Here is a 17,109-nt window from a genome sequence, read left to right as displayed (position 1 = left end):
TGTGAGGAAGGTCATCTTTGCCGGACGTAAAGGGTCCGCAAAAGGTTGAAAAGGAACAGTGTTTGTGGGGGGTGCTGGATTAGTAGCTCGAGCTTTTATCCCTCATAGATCGTAAAGCTGCCACTTGGCTCCCATTTAAGAGGTTTGTCCGCCTGATTGAAGGGTGGCGGGGAAGGGATTGGGACTGAAAGCGAAGCTCGACTTTATCGGCAGTCTTTCGGTGACTTTAGCGTGACATTGTCACCTCTCTACTGCCATATGGCTTCAACTTTTTTTTATTCATCTATAAAAATGACATTCATTTTTATTTATGAATATAAATAGAATGCAGACTCCAAAAGCATGTCGTTCTTTGCTTCAGGGAAGCACGTGAAGACGATGCACTCGGATGAAAACTCGCCCGTTGTCCAGCTGCAGGGTTGAAACATGACTTCATGGATGACCTCATCCTTTGTCCTTGCACTGGGTGAATGTTGAGTCACGTTTCTGATGTACTGATGAAGTGATGCTCTAGCAACCGGTTTTGGAACATCTGGCAGTGTGTTTTCTTTGGAAACGATTCATCCTGTTAGGATTACGCATGCAGGCTTTGTCACCTCAAGTCGATCCAATCCAGAAATGAAGACACAGACTACAAAGATTACTAAATTCAAAGCCGAGTCAACTCTAATCTTTGCACGTGGTCTTTGTTGACACAATGTCCCGCATGGACGAGCCTGATCCAAAAGGTGAGACCCCAGCTGAGGAGGTTGCTCGGATCTCGGTCGGATGTGGGGACAGCTGCATAAGATGGCGTCATCTTTTTATTCACCTTGTGAAAGGAGTGAGGACATGTTACATGGTGTCAACACCAACCATGCGAGCTTTTCTCAGGAATCATGAACCTAAAAACATGTTTATGACTTTGACTTTTGTTCTTCAGCTTTCACCTGTCTTGTAATCCCAATCAACTCCGAGAAACTCTTTCAGTCTTCTGTGTGCTCTTTGGATCTACCGTGAAAGCCACTTTTCATCCTCTTCCTCAAAATATAGCCCAAACCAAGACCGTGACAAAAAACGTTGGCCATGGGACCGAACACGATAATCACCTTGGCCTGTTTCGGTTGTACCCCTCACAACTTTGAATGAGCAAACGTTAGGACTTTCTGAAGAGGAACCCATGCAAAGCAGATCTGGTATTTGAGGCTTAATCATCCAAATGAGGCCACCATAGTGGCCTTTTTGTTTGTCCGCATCCAAGCTCGGCATTCCTTTTGTTTTGTTCATTCTCATGTTGTTGTATCAAAGATGGCACTGTGTGTAGAGTCCACTTAGGCCCCCCAGAGCAAAAAGACCGAATTCGAAGGCACCGAGCTAGCATCCATGATTATAATAAGATTGAGGAAGACGGAAGGGTGCACAGAGATGCCTGCATTGTGTCCTTGTGGCCTTTATTTTAATCCTCCTTATGTTGCCTCCAATGATCTGTGGCAAAAACAGCCTCTAGCCCTCTTTCATCAGGAACATATTAAACTCAGAGAAGTGTGAAGTTCTGTCAAGGTCACATTGCTCGTATAGGCAAATTATGCTTCATACTTTTTTTTAGTCCTACTAGATCTGGGAACATCACAATTATGCCTTTGTTATGCCGCGGCAGGGGGAGGAACGCTTTATCACTTATCAGGATGTAATCTCCTCTAGCCGCCGAGGTAAAGTAATATTTTCTCATCATCGCTGCCAGTCGCTGTCACGAGACAGCAGCTCGGCGGCGAAGGTGAAGCAGGAGGTACAACGCGGGAGGCGCTCGGTTGCCTGGCAGTCGCGCTACGCTCGGGGCAAACATGACGTGAACTCCCCTGACAGCCTCAGCTGCTGCAGTGCAGGAGGAAGCGGCAGGAACAGATATACAATTACAGGTGCAATGACAAGTCTGCTTTTATATTCTTGTACTGCAACATTGCATGGAATCCCCTATTGCCTTCTGAGTTTTGGGTTGAAAGCCTAAGAAAAGCAAGTTGGTTGTAGTTTGTAGGTATAATGTGAAATAACTAATCTTGTGGCTCCTGGTACTGTGCATTCCTTACGTTAGGAAAGATTTTTTCGTGCAGTGTCAAGAGAGCTGCTTGTGTTGCCTCCAGATGCTCAAACCAAAACACTGGGTTCATGTTTTCATCTCAGAAGTAGGTTGCCTTCTCTAATCTGCCCAGTAACACTCATACAACACGCATCCATGAGTGTGCTGGTCATGTGTAAGCATGCATCAGCGTGTATGTTTGCAGTGAGTGGGCAGGAGTGGGTGGATGAGGAGGAGGAGAAGGCCAGCGCTAAAAGCTTGAACAAAAGCTAAAGATAGCGCAGCGCTTGCAGGCACTCAGTGCGCCGCTTGTCAAGGTTGCACAAACTCAACACGAGCGTGTCCTGACAATCTCCACCAACCTCGGTCCAATTATCTGTCCAAAAAAAAAAGCTTTGCACCAAACGTTCGGGTCTAGTAAAAATATCAATTCTAGAAATTCTCTCATAGTATCTCACACTACCTCGTTTTGACGATAAAACCATGTCAGTAATGTCAGGAGCCAGTGGAAAAAATAGGAAGGAAAATGTAGATCCAGGGATTTTTCTTTTTCTATCAGTATTAGCACACCTCCAATTGTTCCTCCTCTTAATGAACCAGCTTAGCACTGAATCTATCTGATGGAGGGAGTGGGGGGGTGACACAGATGGTTGTGTCCATCACTTCGTGTAGAAAAGTCCATTGTCGAAGCCCAAGACAAATCACCGAGTCTTACAAAAGCCGGTGCGTGAATGCGGCTCACATTGATTGAGATGGCTTCTTTCTACTATAAAAAAAGATGCTTCAAAAGGCCTTGAAGGCAACACGTGCACGCTCTATTGTCATGCGTGCAGAGACCATCTGGAGAAGTCATCAAGAATCTACGAAGAGAGCCGAATAAAAACTCCTCAGGGCTAAATTTCCATAAAAGCCAAAAGTATTGAAGTTACAGTTTCGACCCTACAATGCTGCACTGTCAGTCTTTGCAGTTTGTTCTGTTTTATGTGACGGCTTTAACGTGTTCCTGAAGACTGATGTCAAGATGAATGCGTGTTAGTTAAATGGACTCCATCCATTCACACGTTGTTAAAAGCATCATTCAAGTCTCTTTCCGCTTCATGTGGATTTTGAATGATTGCTTTATATTCAGACATTTTCTTAAGCTATCCATCCTTCCGGTTTCTATAAGTCTTGGAAAACTGTGGCAAGCAAATATTCTAATTTACAGTGCGTGAACACCGACTATTCACAGGAGGTGAGGACCTCGAATAGTAAAAATGTGAGAGCAACAATTCTATTCACTTTGTATTCAAGTCAATTGACTTATTTGAAGTATATTGAGATTCGCTACAAGGAAATCCAAAATTGGGGGTTTAGGCAGTTCTCCATTTGGTGGAACTCCCCCACTTGTCAGTGCAAGCTGATTTGCAGAAGGACTCAGGTGGTCCTGGTCCGATTAAGTGGTGTGGATGCGGGATGAGGAGGGAAACTGTCAATAAAAAAGATCCTAAATCAATGCTTATAGTCTTATCTTCAGCCACATGGGACACGGATGTCATTGAACCCCCCCGCCTATAATTTATCAGTAATGCATTTTTATCCTACTTTACTGGAGTGTCTCCTACAATTTATGAGGCCATTACAAGATCTCACTTATGAAGCCAAAATATAAATGCAGCCCCCTCTAATGTCTCCTAAATGAAATTTTAACTGCCAGTTTCGACATGGTGTCGGTCTACTGACTGATTGCTCAGTTGTTGTTGTTGCCATGGTGTCAGTCTGGATCTACTCACATTTCCATAGAAACGCAAAAATTATGACAAGCGTGGTCATTTGAATGAAGTGGCCTCGTTTATATTGCAATCATTTACCAAAGCTCAATTAAAAAGAAAAACTGTCGAGAATAGATTAAACCTCGTCTTGTCGATCAGATTGTAAGATCTGCTGTTAGTCTTGCGTCTTGGAATTGGCTAGTGACCAGTCCAGGTTCTGAATTGGTTATACCATCCATTTATCAGGATGTTATAATTATTGATAACTTATTTGTGTGCACACTGCTCATTTCATGGATAAAAATGGTCACGTCAGGCTTTTTGGCACCCGTTACCACTGATGTGTGCAGATTTAATGGGAAGTTATTGCCTCTCTGTGGCTGGCCTCAAAACAGCAGGCAAGCGAGTCATCTTGAACCGAATAATCATAATAGCACAAAATAGCTCCCATCGATAAAAATAATAAAAACACCTTTTATTTTTTCCAGAAATACCTCACAAAAACATTTAATATTTTGTCAAACAACAGACCAACATGTATTATACCTGTGACAGATATAATGCAGTAAAATACAAAAAAATACTGTACATTGATCAAAACTGTACATGAATTTGCAACAGCTTTAATTGATAAATAATTTAATGGATAAAATACATAAAGAATAAAAAATAAATCAATACAAAATGATCAATAAGAAAACAACACCAAGCACCTTTACAAAAGTATACTTTCTAAATTAAATAATTTTCAACAATCTGGAGACATTTGTTGTTACTTTTGACCAAATCTGCTTTTTTACGTCCCCAAATAAAGAAAGTGACGTCACCCAAACAGTTTGCGACCATAAAGAGTGAAATTGTGACATCTAGCGGTAGACACAGTTAATACAAGTACCCCTTGTAGTACGCGTGAGCTAATTTATCATCTCGTTGGAGCATCTCCTTGATGCTTTGTTTTTCCACAAATTTCATAATATTATTTCGTTCTTGGGGAACCCGCACTGACGGAAAAGTGTGGCCGCCGGATGCGGAGCATAGACCGGGTTGCAGGGCGTGTGTTTACCGGCGGTAGGGGGGCGTGTCTGCCAGGAAGTGACAGACGAACGGAACGTGACCAAGCTCCACTTCAAATTAAAAGGCGGTGTCTATATCTGATTGATGCAATGTCAACTCATGAACGCTGGTTCTCATAGGTATACAGTAAATATAATATTAATCGTGTGTAAATTATTTTGGAGGATTAACTAACACTTTATTTGAATCATTACCATTCTCGTGTGACTTTTAGTTTGACTGTGCAAACAGGAAGCAACACATATCAGAACTTAATGTCATCGCTTGTCAAAAACCTCCTAGACCAGACAGTGCGCGCACGACTCACACGCGTCGATATGAATATGAGCTTAAACGACTGCAAAAGATTCGCCGCTTCCTCGACGACTGCAGTCTGACCTTCATTATTTTGTAGCGTCATGAAAAAACACCATAGTCCTGCAAAGCAGCCGGCGGCGGCGGCTGCAGACGTCCCGCCGGCTGTTGCGGCGGCGGCGTCGACTCAGGGCGGTGAGGTGACCGTCCAGCAACTCAATGAGCTGCTGTCGAACGGCAGCGGCTTCTATAGCCTCCCGACGCAGCACTTCAACGAGGTCTTCCCGAGGATATACATTGGCAACGCGTGAGTGCTTGCCTTTTTGTGGGTGTGTGCGTGCGTGTGTTTATTTATTCTGCTGCTTGCCAGCGACCGCCTGTTGTTGTCTTATTTGCGAGCGACACACCTTTGGGGCGCCCTCTAAAGTGGGTGTTGTGTAACGACGTCACAACAACGCATAAATGTAATAGGATTTATTGCATTCATAGATTTAATAGAACTACATCCAGCCTAACATCAAAACCTATACTTAATGTTAATAATCTGAACCTCGACTGAACTCGACCCAGGCTAAACCCGCATACCTGAAATGACTATATCGAGTCAAGATAGTCCTAAAACTAACCCTGTACTCATACCACATATCTTAAGGGCAAGACCGAGACCAAAATCTAGACCGAGACTTGATCTCTTTGTAATCAATAGCTCTAAAACTAAACCTGACTTGACTTAGACCTGAACCTAAGGGTAGACCCACACCTAAAAATAGACCGATACCTAAAACTAAGACTGTGGTCCAGTGTGTAGGGGGATCATCTTTTTATCATCTATCAAGAGGTCTAGAAATATTTTAGGGAACTGAGTCACGGTTGTCCGAACCCTTTGTGTCCCCGAATTACCACTATAGTGTCACCATAAATGTCCACTTTGTTTCATGTTACAAGTGGGATTAAATTAAAATCAATACTATTTCTCAAAACAACTTTGCAGACTCGATCTCCCATGCGTATGCGTCTCTGCTGAAATTCAAAGTATCATGTTGATGTAGTCATTTGCGGGAAGTGTAGCAGATGAAACTGAAGGGTGAAACATAAATATAAGCTTGTTAGCTGTCCAGCAGTTATCGGCTTTCCAATGAAATGTGTCTTCAGGCAAAGGATTTACATCTCACAGGTCACGGTCAGTCGCTTCCTAGTTCAACGCAAACCTTTCAAGCTCGCCACACCAGGCAACGCACCTGAAGTAGATGCAACTGGACCATCGTGAGCAAATTATGTTCTTCAACTGATCCTTGAACGCACCCACCGACTCAAACTCAACAAGAAATGCCAGGCCTGGACATCACTACTCGAGAAACAGAAGGATCTTAGAGTCTTACTCCTCTCCGTATTTTGGCTTGGGTCGCCTTAGAGACAGGAAGAGGGATGCTCTGCGTGGGCTTTAATGGATCGCCGCTACAACGAGATCAATATAAACATGCCAATCAAGTCTGGAAACCAAGTGATTTCGACAAGGCTACAAACGTTTTTGCCTCTAATCTGCCTTGTGTAATTAGTGCACTGTCCAAGTGGGCGTGTCTAAAATGAAGACGTGGTGTTATTGATTGGCGATTTAAAGCTTGTGACCCCCTCGAGGACCCAACTAGCATTTTTATGCTGACGAGTCTGCTTCGGTGCAACCGTAATTGGATCAAAGCCGATAGACGGCTGTTGTTTTCTGTTGCCGTCTTCACATGAGACTCACACTGTGGGCAGACAAGGTGATTCAGTCCTTGAAAATGTTCATTAAGTTCTCTGAGAGGCTCCCCTAGGAGTTGACCCACTTGAGGCCTTCATAGGCAATCCATAGTTTGAACCAGAGCAATTATCTCCAAATTGCTTTTAGATGTGTGAGTGGTTGAGGAACCTCAAAAAAGATGAAAATCTGAATGGAAGGGTTAATTAGAATTTTTTTTTAAAAATATTTGCTGTGGTGGCACAGCTGGCAATATACAATTACACTATTTAAATACATTTAATGAACAAAAAAACTGTTTCTGTAGGAAATCCATTTTTTGTATAATCACTTGGAGTTGGGAAATTTCCAGTAGCACACCTCATAACTGCACATGGCACGCTAATGTTGAAAATAAATCAAGCAAAAGCAGTATTGTGGCTTGTTTAGTATTCCCACAACAATAGATAGAACCAGGCAGGCTTGCCTCAGCTAAAAGTTTTTTTTTTTTTCTATATATATGAAAGATGCAGCATATATATCACTTTTAACACTGTGCTGACACGCTGCTTTTTTTTTTTTTTTTTTTTTATCACTGCAGTGTGATATTTGCTTCTTGTTGCATCCACTCGTCAATCATCCCTCCAGTGTGCTGTTTCAGTGCTTTATGTTTTTTATTTTGCCAAACACTTGTGTCTTTCCTCTGCAGGTTCGTGGCCCAGAATGCAATGCGCCTGCAGAAGCTGGGCGTGACGCACGTGCTCAACATGGCGGAGGGCACCTCCTTCATGCACGTCAACACCAGCGCCGACTTCTACGCCGGCACGGGCATCGCCTACCACGGCATCAAGGCCAACGACACGGAACAGTTCGACCTCAGTGCCTTCTTTGAGGAGGGCGCCGATTTTATTGACAAGGCCCTTGCGCACAACAATGGCAAAGGTGACACCGCCACCTCAGCTAAATTCCTTCTGTATTGATATAGGATGATAAAAAGAAAAATGTTTCTTAAGATCATTAATCACACTTTCTCTACCAAATATTGATTGATTTAATTGATGTGTTGCATTGTCCTCTTAAAGGCAGAAGCCAATCATCTGTGGCTAATTCTGACTCACTCCAGAGCCCTGCTCCATATTCCATTATCAGATCAAGTCCCTGGATATCAGCAACGAATTGTTCTCCTCTTCCTATGTTTGACATGAAATGTTAGATATTAAAGGTGCAGTATCAGCGTTCCGTGAAATACACACCTAAAAAAAAAAAAAAACTGCACCCACTTGAATATTCAGAGCCAAGATCCGGTCTGTTTTGCCGCAGTGTCAGATTTTGCTGCGCGCGACATTATCGGCTCATTTTTGCGGCCGTTGTTTGCGAGCCAGCTGTCAAAGGTCGAAGGTTGGAGGATTTTAATGAGCGGCAGCATCACCGTTGCTGCAGTGCAGGCATCGTCTCCTTGTATGCGAGGATTTTCCCATCTGCCGCCGTACAACACTTATGACACGTTTAATCACTTAGAGATGTAAAGAAAAATTTTGTGGGCTAAGGCAATAGCTTAAACCTTTAAGTAACTGCTACTGGGCTTGTGTTCAACTCATCCTGTTGTTGTGTCTCTCAGGGAAAGTGTACGTGCACTGCCGGGAAGGCTACAGCCGCTCGCCCACCATGGTGGTGGCTTACCTCATGCTGCGCCACAAAATGGACGCCCGGCAGGCAGTGGCCACCGTACGGCAAAAGAGGGAGATCGGCCCCAATGACGGCTTCCTGCGCCTGCTGTGCCAACTCAACGAGAAACTGGCCCGCGAGGGCAAGCTGAACGGCGAGGTGGGCAAACTTAAGACCAAATGAAAATGACCTCGCATCATGCCTTTCACTGGTTTCCCGTTGCGCTCCGGGACCCTACTCACAAACCAGCACCCGTCTGAGGGGTTCTCCGGAACATGCTTTTTATCAATGTAGATCATTCCGCGCACGCAAATGTCCATGTTTACCTTCCAATCGCCATGACGAGCTGCCGTAAACTCTCACTAATCACTCAATAGACTTAGACCTCATAGAACCGAGCTACTTCGAGCATTCCGATGCCCCGTACTCCCAAGATTCCTAATATAAAAGAGGACAGCACAATCATCCCGAGAGGTTTCACTGCCGCGAATGTCAGAATCTTAACGGTAAAATGTACGGCAGATAGCAATGCGATTCAACAATTTTTCTTTTTAACCACTAGTGGCCCATGCTAATCCATTAGCATAGCAGCCCCTAAAACCCAACGACAGGCCTCCTCCATTTGACACTATCCAAATGCATCATGGAGCAAAAGTGATGAAATTCATTTTAGCCACTGCCACTTCGCACATCCTATACCGCGCACGTATGGTTTTTAATTTGAGTGCAGTGAAACATTGCAATATATGTCAATACTCCCATCTTATATCCAGTATATGTCGAATGTAAGGACATCTGTCAGTTATTTAACGCTCTCAACCTTGCCTAGTGTGTCGCTCATCTCATCAACTCACTATTTATTCCTCCTTTGCTATATGTATGAATATATGCATATGAATATATACATGTACTGTGCGTACTGTATATAAGTATTTACTGTACGTGTTGACATATATGAATGTATGAGCAATGTGTCTGTAACGTGTAGTTATATCGTCCGTGTGTCTTATATATCACTATATATTCGTCGATATGACTAAATTTCGTCATCGCCCATTTACATGTACTACAATATATTAATATTCAAATATGACGTGCATGTAAAACTTTCCCCGTGACCACAATCGTGTGATCCGCACTCATGAATTGTGCGTTCACATTGCGACACGGGTGGCAGATCGTGCTCACAATGTCATTGCATTCATATCTGCTTGTCGCTTAGCGACAAAAGTCGCTTTTCCCCAAAGCGACTGTTAATGCCCATGATGTGCCCAGAAGGTGTTTAAAAGATTTGGATTCATTTTCAAGCACTATACGGAGCCTCCACTAGGGAGCGTCCTTCCATCACGCTACAGAAAGCAGCTCCATTCAGGAGGTGTTCTGCGACTGCAATGGTTGTTTGGTAGATGTCCAACCAAATGTGTTCCAGCAGCAAAGACTGGGCCCCCACTTGACGCAGACATGACTAAACGCTGCCAGATGCATCACAGTTTTGCAGCAGCGGCGTTCGCTAACGTCCAAACATGCGTCGGCAGGTCAAGTCTTATCGAGCGGGCCATTGCAAGGCAGTCCCCCCCATTCTGGCTCGACCCAACCTCGCTTCCCGCCTCGCCCACTATTTGTCCTTTGGCCAGCACGGCGCACGCTCGGTTGTGTTTGTCCAAAACGTTTGGCAACAACCATCAGGTGCACTCGTTCAACAAGCTGAGATCTTTGTCAAAAATGTGTCACATTGTGGTTTTCCCCTCCGCACCTCATCACGTCCTGAAGACCACACCAAATGTCTCACGGATACAGAACCTTAAAGCCACAAAATCTATCAAATCGATCCCATTTCGTAAAATCCGTATTTAATTTAATTCGTATTAATTAATATCATTTCGTAAAATATTCATGTGTATTCAAAGGTCAAAGTTGACCTGTAAAGTTTATGGTGTGTTTCAAGTTCAACCTGAACCTTAGTGAGTGATGGAACTCCTCTCAGCACCCAAAATTTAAAGCGCTCAAAAATGGACCAATATACATCTTCCCCGTTGAATACTTATGATTTTGCGTTTGAGCATTTGTGTATCTTGTGCTAGCCATCAAACTAGAACTCATTTGTATGACGCTTTCGCAAACAAATACTGCCACCTACTGTCCAGTCAATTTTATGCTTTAACTTGACTCCAACTGGTTCCAAAACTCATCTCCTTGTATTTTCCGCATCAGTCATTTCCAAGTGTACAATTCATCCCATCGCTACTATTTAGTCGTTGAACGTCAACACGCAACCGGCGTCACTTTTGGGAGCCTTCGACTTGCTCCGCTGTGTTGGTTTCACAACCGCGAATGTCAAATTGTATATCGTTCTATACTATGTAATATGTAACATGCACTAAGTGGTGAATTGCTGCATTCAATGTCCGAGCTGGCCTGACATATTGGTCCGTTAGTAACGTTCGGTTAAGCGCTTACACGGGACGACGTACTTAGTTGAAATGTTTTGGGTGGGAAAGGCGCTTCTCTGACAAACTGACATCACGGACCCGTTATCCGTAATTGTAATGGATCCACATTGCTGGTTTGGAGCATTGTGAAACATTGAAAAGTAGGCTCATTTGACTCCCAGATAACTTCCTGTGATTTATTTTATTTTTTTATTTCGTAAAGTCTCCCGTGGTGTAATTTGGACATCTGCGCTTGAAGTCTCCTTTTGTTGGAAGTCCCGCGCGACCGATAACCGATACTCCGCACATCGTGGAAACTCATCTGGCTTGAACTCGTTCACCTTTTCCCTCGACACTTTTTCCCACCTGAGAGCTTTTTAAACAAGCGCCGGAAAGGAGTAACAAAGTGGGAGTTGGGGCCAGGTGGAGCGCAGACACAAGTGTGGACGCCCCTATCGTTGAATGGATTTCGCACAAAAGGAGTCCGCCGTACCTGTCTCCTGCTTTGTCCCGGTTCCCATTCTGATGACCACGACAATGCCGACGACCCAAACGACGCAGCCCACCTGAAGCCTTACAGTGCGTCGTTCAGTGTGTCTATTTCACCTCACATGGCGGGAGGGCGAGGCTTTGTTGAAGTGCACTTGATTTAAGATTGTTCTTGTTTGATTGTTATTTCTTATCTTTGTTAAAAATAAACTACTGAGTTATCATCTGGCCTAATTGTTTCTTGACTTGTGATTCTCAAAATCTAGCTGTTGGGGAGTCCTTCACTCCGAAAACCAGGTCTTTCCCGTGCATGCAATGTATTTTAACAGAGCAGCTGTGTGGGCCCTGGAGGGTACCAGCCAACCAGGAAACCTGAATTCAAAGTCTAATTTGCATTAATTCTGAAGCTCATAAATTGCTGTTTTGGGTTGAAAACAACCGCATCCAGGTGGGTCCAGTGAAGAAACACACCAGGCACCAAGAGGCCAGCACAGGACAGGAAGCACTGCGAGTAGAAATGTATCCAAGCAGATTATATTGGTCCCTCACTGCCACTTTGATTCTAAAACAGCTCTCCAGTCTCATCAGCGTAATGAAGTGACATGTATTCCAACTATGTGTTTGCTTGCGAATGGAAATGTTTACAACTCGAGCCAAAATCAGAGCTGACTGCATCCTGCGGTTTGCTTGAAGAAACACGAGCTGGTGTCAATTCCGATTTACTTGTTAGGCTCGAATATCTCAAATGCCTGGAAACGTGTTTATTTTCGTGAGTCATGTGCTCATTTGTTCATATCCGCTAAGCTAACATCACCTGATGTCGGATGCTTGTTTATGGAGGAAATGATTCATGAGTGAGAAACAGGACATGTAATCAGTCGCAGGTATTTTCGCTGTTGACGTTTTCATCAGTCACTACTGAGAATGTTATTGGCAGCAGAATCGGCCTCCTGATGGTCCGGCCTTCCAAAAAATTGCCTTTTTTTGCCTTGCGTTGCTTATCAAGAGAATGAGTGATGCTTCAAGGCCGTTGTCGAAGCACATCTGTGGCACAGCGTTGCTTTATCAGGAAATATGAAGGCGGGAGGGAGCATAGGATCCATCTCTTCAGATCTACTTCCAAATGCTTTCGCCCGCAGTGCCGCTTGTTTCATCCTGCGCTGGATTTTTTTTTTTTGGACTGCACAGCATGTGGATGTTTCGTGAACGCTGCCAGGACAATTATAAAACCACAACATCACGCCCAACACCATCAGTTCATTTAAAACCTTCCATCAGTGTTCTCTCCCTGGAGGACGAGCAACTCAAAATGCTAACGTAAACGAAACACTTAGTGGCTAGTAATTGCCACCACCTGATAAAATTGATATTCCATATAAAATAGGGCTCTATCAATTTTTTTTTAAATTTGTTATTCGCTCCGTCGAGTAATCAAATAATTACATGAAAGTGTATCACAAAACCTCATGTATTGTTTATTTGGTTTTGTTTCGTGATTAAAAATAAGTAAGTAGAGGATTTAGACCATCCAATGGAAAAAAAAAAGGCTCTTGACGATTAGCTGTCGATTAATTCGATAATTTTTAACAGCTCAAATATAAAGTGCCTGGTAACAAGTCTCACTTTGAATCCACCCTTCTTCCAACATTATGCTGAATTTCTCCAGTGTCCCTGACGTTCACTATCGGCGGAGTGTAAAAAGTCAGGTGGCGTTGTTAAAAAGCAGACCTGCGTGGCGTTTGGAGCTTTCAAACATATCTTTTAGCTGCCTCGCTAATTGCTAAAGGCTGCTCATGATCATCCTGTTGTGCAACCAGATGTTGCTGCCCGCGCCGTCACACCTCTGACACGGAACAATGCAAGTTACACAAAGCGTTTGAAATGTTCACAATGCGGCGCCAGACGTACACACATCAGATTTAAGGAGCCAGATCCGATACAATCCACGATCCAAGTAATGACAACCCAACTTCTGCTTATTCTAGCTTTCTGATTTACAAGCTTCAGGTTGGATGAACTTTGCGTAACATTCACCTTTAAATGTTAATTTGTACATACATTTTCTTTCAAAATCCACGAATAGGAGAAGAACACTGTTCCCATTGTACACTTGTAGCACAACCTGACATCACCGTGGTGCTGCTGTCAACTAAGGCAGCAGGACACTGGTCATGTCACATCTTGGCTTCTGCCCAAAGGTGCCGTCATACTCGATGGAAAGATGCCAGCGAGTAATGTTTCTGCGAAGAGAAGCGACATCATGGGTGGTCTTGCAATAGACAGCGCACGACTGCCACGGAGACATTCTGCTTGTCATTATCCTTCGCTGAATTAAACACCGCAGGGGCTAGATTATTCTCACATGCTGGTTTGCTTGACTTATTGATCTTGTAATGGAAAAAAAAAAAGTTGAAAATAACCACGCGTCGTATCGCCGTTTGTCTGCTTGTACTTACATGCTCAATTAGTACCTCTGGCATACAATTCCGGGAGATCTGACATTCACTGGGAAACCACTCTGCCCTTTAAATCATCTGAAATTTAATTGTAGATTGTTTGGAATTTTTTTAAATTGTTTATGCCAAGAAATACTTCCCCTTTTCTGCAATATAGTCAAATTGGTCCCAGAGCACCTATAACCATGAAAATAAAAATTCGGGGATATAGATAAAAGATATAATCAGACAATGGGCATTCTCGGATTAACCCCTAAAAGCGTTTCACGAGCGTTAGAGCCGTTCTATCAAAACCTGTGATCAATGTTCTGGGAATGTTTAGCTGACTCCTTAAGAACAACACATGTCCGACAAGCAAAGGCCTCAGGGTTGTTTGGAAAGAGCGCCATTTAGTGTCTAAAGTCCAGCCAGCCTCGCTCCCACAGGCCAACTTCCTTCTTGGCAGCTTCAATGGAAGTACGATAGATATTCTGAATAGTCTGCAGACAAACAATGACAATTTGGGGATTTACTGCCGCCAGGGTGAAATTTCCAGTTTTCCTGCGTGGAAGACTCATAAAAGATCAGAGTACTGCGAGCATCCATTTTTGCGCTTATTGTGCCTTTACTGCCCCGTAGCAGGCACTCAACTCCGGCTGACCTCGTTCACTGCCAAAGACCCCAAAAAAAACAGGCCAGCTGATAAACAGGATAAGAACCTAACAGCTTTTGGTGTCCATTGAAAGATAAGTCATATTTTCAGATTCAGACCTTTACTTTTCCAAGTAGTTTTTTTAGTATCCCTGGAAATGGGCTGCCATATGTCGGCTCTTGAACTTGCGATTTTGCTGTCACGTTTGATAAATTCAGGTCGGCGTAAAGCGCCGTTTGTTCGAAGGACCTGGCCGAGCTCGTGCGAGAACATGACAGCACATTTACATCCAGCGTGCTTCACATATCTGAGGCCTGCGAGTGTGTGCGACCGCTAGTTGCTGGTGTTTATTGTGGTTGCGTGTGCTGATTGCAGCCACATGTTGGTGCAACAACAACACTAATGTCGACACGATTGCAGCTTGATTGACACCCAGCTCGCAATCGCATCGCGTACCAAGGGCGAAACCGCGGGGCGTCAAAATGCAACATAGAATCTGCGTCGACGGGAATTTTTTACAAGGGGCAAGTGCGGAACGGTTTACACTTGCAGAATGTTTATGTAAATCACTCCTTACTGCTTTTCATTTGATTGTTTCATATTCCAGTTTTTTTTTATATAAAGACTGAAATTATCAATTTAACTATTCCGTCGGTTAGTGGATTAAACAAAATGATAACAGATTAAGATTAGAGACAGCAAAAGGCCTTTTTCTTAATTTAAATGAAAGTCTACCATCAGCTGCAACGCCGGAGGCTTTCTTCCAACGCACGTGATTGTTATTTTACTGCAATGATAATTAAAAAAACAAAACGCTCGTCTGGAACCCCGGGGCTCTGTGAAAGAAACCATAAAGGTCCAAATGAAGATTGTGACTGACATCTGTCGCGAGGTGCTCCGTCCCTGCTTGGCACTACTTCACACAACATAACGCAGCATCTCCTCGCTGTTAAACGACACATGGGAAGCATCTAGCCATGCTTTCGTGTTCTCGTAATAGAAGATACCGGCATGTAAACACAAGACATCAAATAACATGACAAATATAAGGTTGCCATCACTTTAATTCAATCCAAATGTATAGAGCACATTTTAAACCAACACGGTTGAATTAATTGCTATTCATTAAAACGTATATTGTGAGTAAATACTATAAAAAAAATCATATGTGTGACCCGTAAAAAAAAAAAAAAAAAAAAAGAAAGGATGACAGGAGATCTTACTAAGTTTTTTGAATGAGAAACTTCAAATTTGCTGCTAACTCAGTCTAATGCATATATTCTTTATCCTCTACCAAAATGAATTTTTTTGCAGTTTATTTGCCATTGCATCAAATCTTCATGCATTATATCTGTATATATTGTATTATATGAATGTGCAATACCCATTGACTTGTCATGATTCACAAACTTTAATTATTTATCTTGCTTAAGTAGATTATTTATGTATAATTTTATAAAGTACTGCACTAGCTATAATAATGATAGGCAGAACAATGAAATGCTGTTTTACAAAAATGTCAATTTAACCAGTGTATGCATAACTTAATCATGGTTTAGTAGTCAACAAAACAGACCCAGATCTTACCGTAAGTAAATTATTATTTCAAAATATTTTCAACATTTGCACATTGCCCTTGCCCTTTCTCCCGCTAGGGGGCAGTGTTTCCCCAGTCACCCGACCTATGAATCAGACTCTTAATCAAACAATCATTCACCTTGTTTTGCACTCTGTATTGAGGGTGATAAAGAGCCAAACAATGAATCAAAAAAAGTCACTTGGAGCAACAGTTTTACTCCTGAGCTCATAAGGAGCAGACGTGAACCTGCACAGGCTCACTTTGGCTGGCTCTGTCAACTACATCCTTGATTTTTATGTGTGACAAATCAAAGAGAGTCAGGAGCACCGAGAAACAAAAAAAGGCCAAGACAAGAGGGACGATTGCGTCTCCGGGAGTGAATGCGAACAAACCGAAATGTCATCCTGACGTTAAACCGAGTCCGTGGGGAAAGCGTGGAGATCTTAATTTGGAATCCTCCCCTTTTCTCCGTGGACTCTCCATCTGTCAACGCTCGTCAAAGCGCCGACATGCAGAGGATGCCTAGAGGCTCTCCGTCAACGAGGTCTAATTTGAACCAGATCCATAAACAGCAGCGGCCTTTGCGTTTAGTACCAAGGTTTTCAGCGGGGAATTATAGAAAACATAACCACCATGTAAAAAATGCAATATGCTTAAAAATGCAGGGTTAAAAACAATCCAACGTTGGGTCAATTTGACCCGACTTTCTGGGTTGGTCCAAGTTTTCACCCTGCAGTTTTAAGGGTGTAGTAAGACGACAAACATCTGGGGCAAAAATAAGACCAGAAGAAAAGCCATGGTGCCAGGATTTTGAAGGACTCGCAATGCGGTGACGCAACAGCGTGGCCCACCAAAAGGAAAAACCTGCAACATCATGAATTCACTCTGAGGCCTTGGTGCCCTCCCTCTCCCTCTACGTCACCGCCTAATTGGCAGCCTCTTGCCAGAGGCTTTAAAAGGCGTGAGCGCGTCTC

General features: G+C 43.3%; 1 protein-coding gene across 2 annotated transcripts; it reads left to right on the top strand.

The window, feature by feature from the left end:
- Nucleotides 1-5,145: 5,145 nt before the first annotated feature.
- dusp3a (dual specificity phosphatase 3a) lies at nt 5,146-11,698 on the top strand. 2 transcript variants are annotated; one of them, XM_088359586.1, is made up of 4 exons: nt 5,146-5,479; nt 7,596-7,828; nt 8,505-8,710; nt 11,204-11,698. In XM_088359586.1, exons 1-4 carry the CDS (start codon nt 5,277-5,279, stop codon nt 11,216-11,218), a joined length of 657 nt encoding a protein of 218 aa, XP_088215712.1. In that variant the 5' UTR covers nt 5,146-5,276; the 3' UTR covers nt 11,219-11,698. The 2 variants fall into 2 exon arrangements, with proteins under 2 accessions (XP_088215712.1, XP_088215711.1); XM_088359585.1 differs by having other exon boundaries at nt 8,505-11,698.
- The last annotated feature ends 5,411 nt before the right edge of the window (nt 11,699-17,109 follow it).

Source organism: Syngnathus floridae, chromosome 18 (genome assembly GCF_059516105.1).
Source record: "Syngnathus floridae isolate MCC-2025c chromosome 18, RoL_Sflo_1.0, whole genome shotgun sequence".
Lineage (NCBI taxonomy): Eukaryota > Metazoa > Chordata > Actinopteri > Syngnathiformes > Syngnathidae > Syngnathus > Syngnathus floridae.
Note: the sequence above shows the minus strand (reverse complement) of the source record. Positions and strands in the feature narration are given on the sequence as shown.